This window comes from Austrofundulus limnaeus, unplaced genomic scaffold (genome assembly GCF_001266775.1).
Source record: "Austrofundulus limnaeus strain Quisiro unplaced genomic scaffold, Austrofundulus_limnaeus-1.0 Scaffold207, whole genome shotgun sequence".
Lineage (NCBI taxonomy): Eukaryota > Metazoa > Chordata > Actinopteri > Cyprinodontiformes > Rivulidae > Austrofundulus > Austrofundulus limnaeus.
The window spans coordinates 821368-823009 of record NW_013952609.1 but is presented as its reverse complement, the minus strand read 5'-3'; the positions used below and the strand labels follow the sequence as shown (position 1 = coordinate 823009).

The 1642-nt window shown below is 37.6% G+C and overlaps 1 protein-coding gene across 1 annotated transcript in view; it reads left to right on the top strand.

Annotated features, from left to right (window-relative positions):
* The window catches only part of agmo (alkylglycerol monooxygenase), a 63511-nt gene extending 62671 nt beyond the window's left edge, over positions 1-840 (top strand). Inside the window, exon 13 of the mRNA XM_014019015.1 lies at positions 334-840. Coding sequence (XP_013874469.1) covers positions 334-414 — 81 coding nt within the window. The 3' untranslated portion in view covers positions 415-840. The remainder of the gene's footprint in view (positions 1-333) is intronic.
* Positions 841-1642: the final 802 nt, after the last annotated feature.

Sequence of the window (1642 nt, the reverse complement as noted above, 5' to 3'; positions counted from 1 at the left end):
GAAAGACTGAAGGAGTTTCCAACAGCAACAATATTTTTACATTTTTAAAATAGAGAAAATGAAACAAGGACCTAATAAATTAAACAAATTTCTCCTGACCTTAGTAATAAATATGTATTTTTCTTAAACTATGTTTTGAGGTGTTTCTTTTCTTAATGAGAACTTTACAGATTCAGTCCTCAGTTTGAGCAGATTCCTCAGAACTTTGAGGATTTTGTTTTTAAAAATCTTTTTGTTTTATTGCAGCCAAGGTTTGAATAAGAACAGAAGAAATAAATCAGCCTGAAGTTTGAGTTTTGTAACTCTTGTTTGTGTGTGTTTGTGTGTTTTCAGGCCTTTGTCTCCCTCTCCCTGCTGTTCTGGGCTCTGCAGAGCTTCTCGCGGCTCCTCAGGATAAAGAAGAAGGAAAACTGAGACGTCACGACGAGACGGGGACGGGAGGAGAGTTAGACGCTCTCGCCTGAACGGTTCTAAAATAATCAGTTTTTGATCACTTTAAATATATCCTGAAGCTTTTCTTTGTATGTCAAATGTTAGCTTTTAGAAAGAAAAACAAATTTATTCAGCTTCTGCTTTAACGTTTTATATAAAAGTGCCTTGAATTTGTTATTATGAACATGAGCCATTAACCCAAACTATGCAAGGTTACAGGTTTTTAACCTGATGAATGTATTCTGATCATTGGAAGCATTTAGTTTTAAATGTCACTGATTGATGGTGCTGTGTTATAAACTGAAGTACTGATCACCCAGAAATATCTTCAACATTACCTCATTACTCTTCTAACATGAGTGCAGATTGTTCTGACACCTGTTGAATTAAATATTGCACAGCTCTGAACGGTTTGTTTCCCTGTTGTTTTTTTCTTTCGGCTGATGTTGGCTGGGTTCGAACCTGCGGCCTCAGGATTAAAAGAACGTGTTACCGACTGAATAGATTTAACATTTTCTTCACCCAGGCTTGTTTTTACGCCTTAAAATGACCGAAAAAGCTTCAGCTAAGTTTTCCGGAGCCTGATGGAAGACGAAGCCTGACGGGCTGTACGTTCTCTGGGCTTTGATTAGGTTTGGAAAGAGCAGATGGATTTGTTCCTCTCAGCCTCCAGACCTTGTGTGGGAGTGACAAATGGTCCACAGCAGATGGTGCTGTTATCACCCGTCATTAGTCTCTTTCAGATCCGRCGCTCGTCTTCAAGAGGCTCCAGTTTTTTAGCTTTTTGTGATAAAAAGACATTTATTTAGGTTCGGAGGCTGAGAGAAAACACTTTTACAACAAAGGAAATCTCTTGTGTTCATGAGTTTACCTGAAGCTGAAAGGAACAAATTATATTGAAATCATGAAAAGTGAGATTTTTATTAAAGCTCTTGTTTGTGTTTAACGAGCCAAACTTTACTTTTCAGCTAAAACCTGCTGAGAAGTGAGGGTTACTGTTGTGCTTAAACCTCGTAAATCATGCCCGATGTGTTAAGAAAGTGAGTTAAGGATGACTCTGTGCTCRTACCACATCACATGCAGCTGAATATCTAACACTGAGTGAAGCAGAGCTGTTTATATGTTGGCCAATGTTGATTCCTAAAATAATCAGTTGTACATTTATTATTACTTTCTGAGAACTTCATTAAAATCAGGCAAAAACATTATC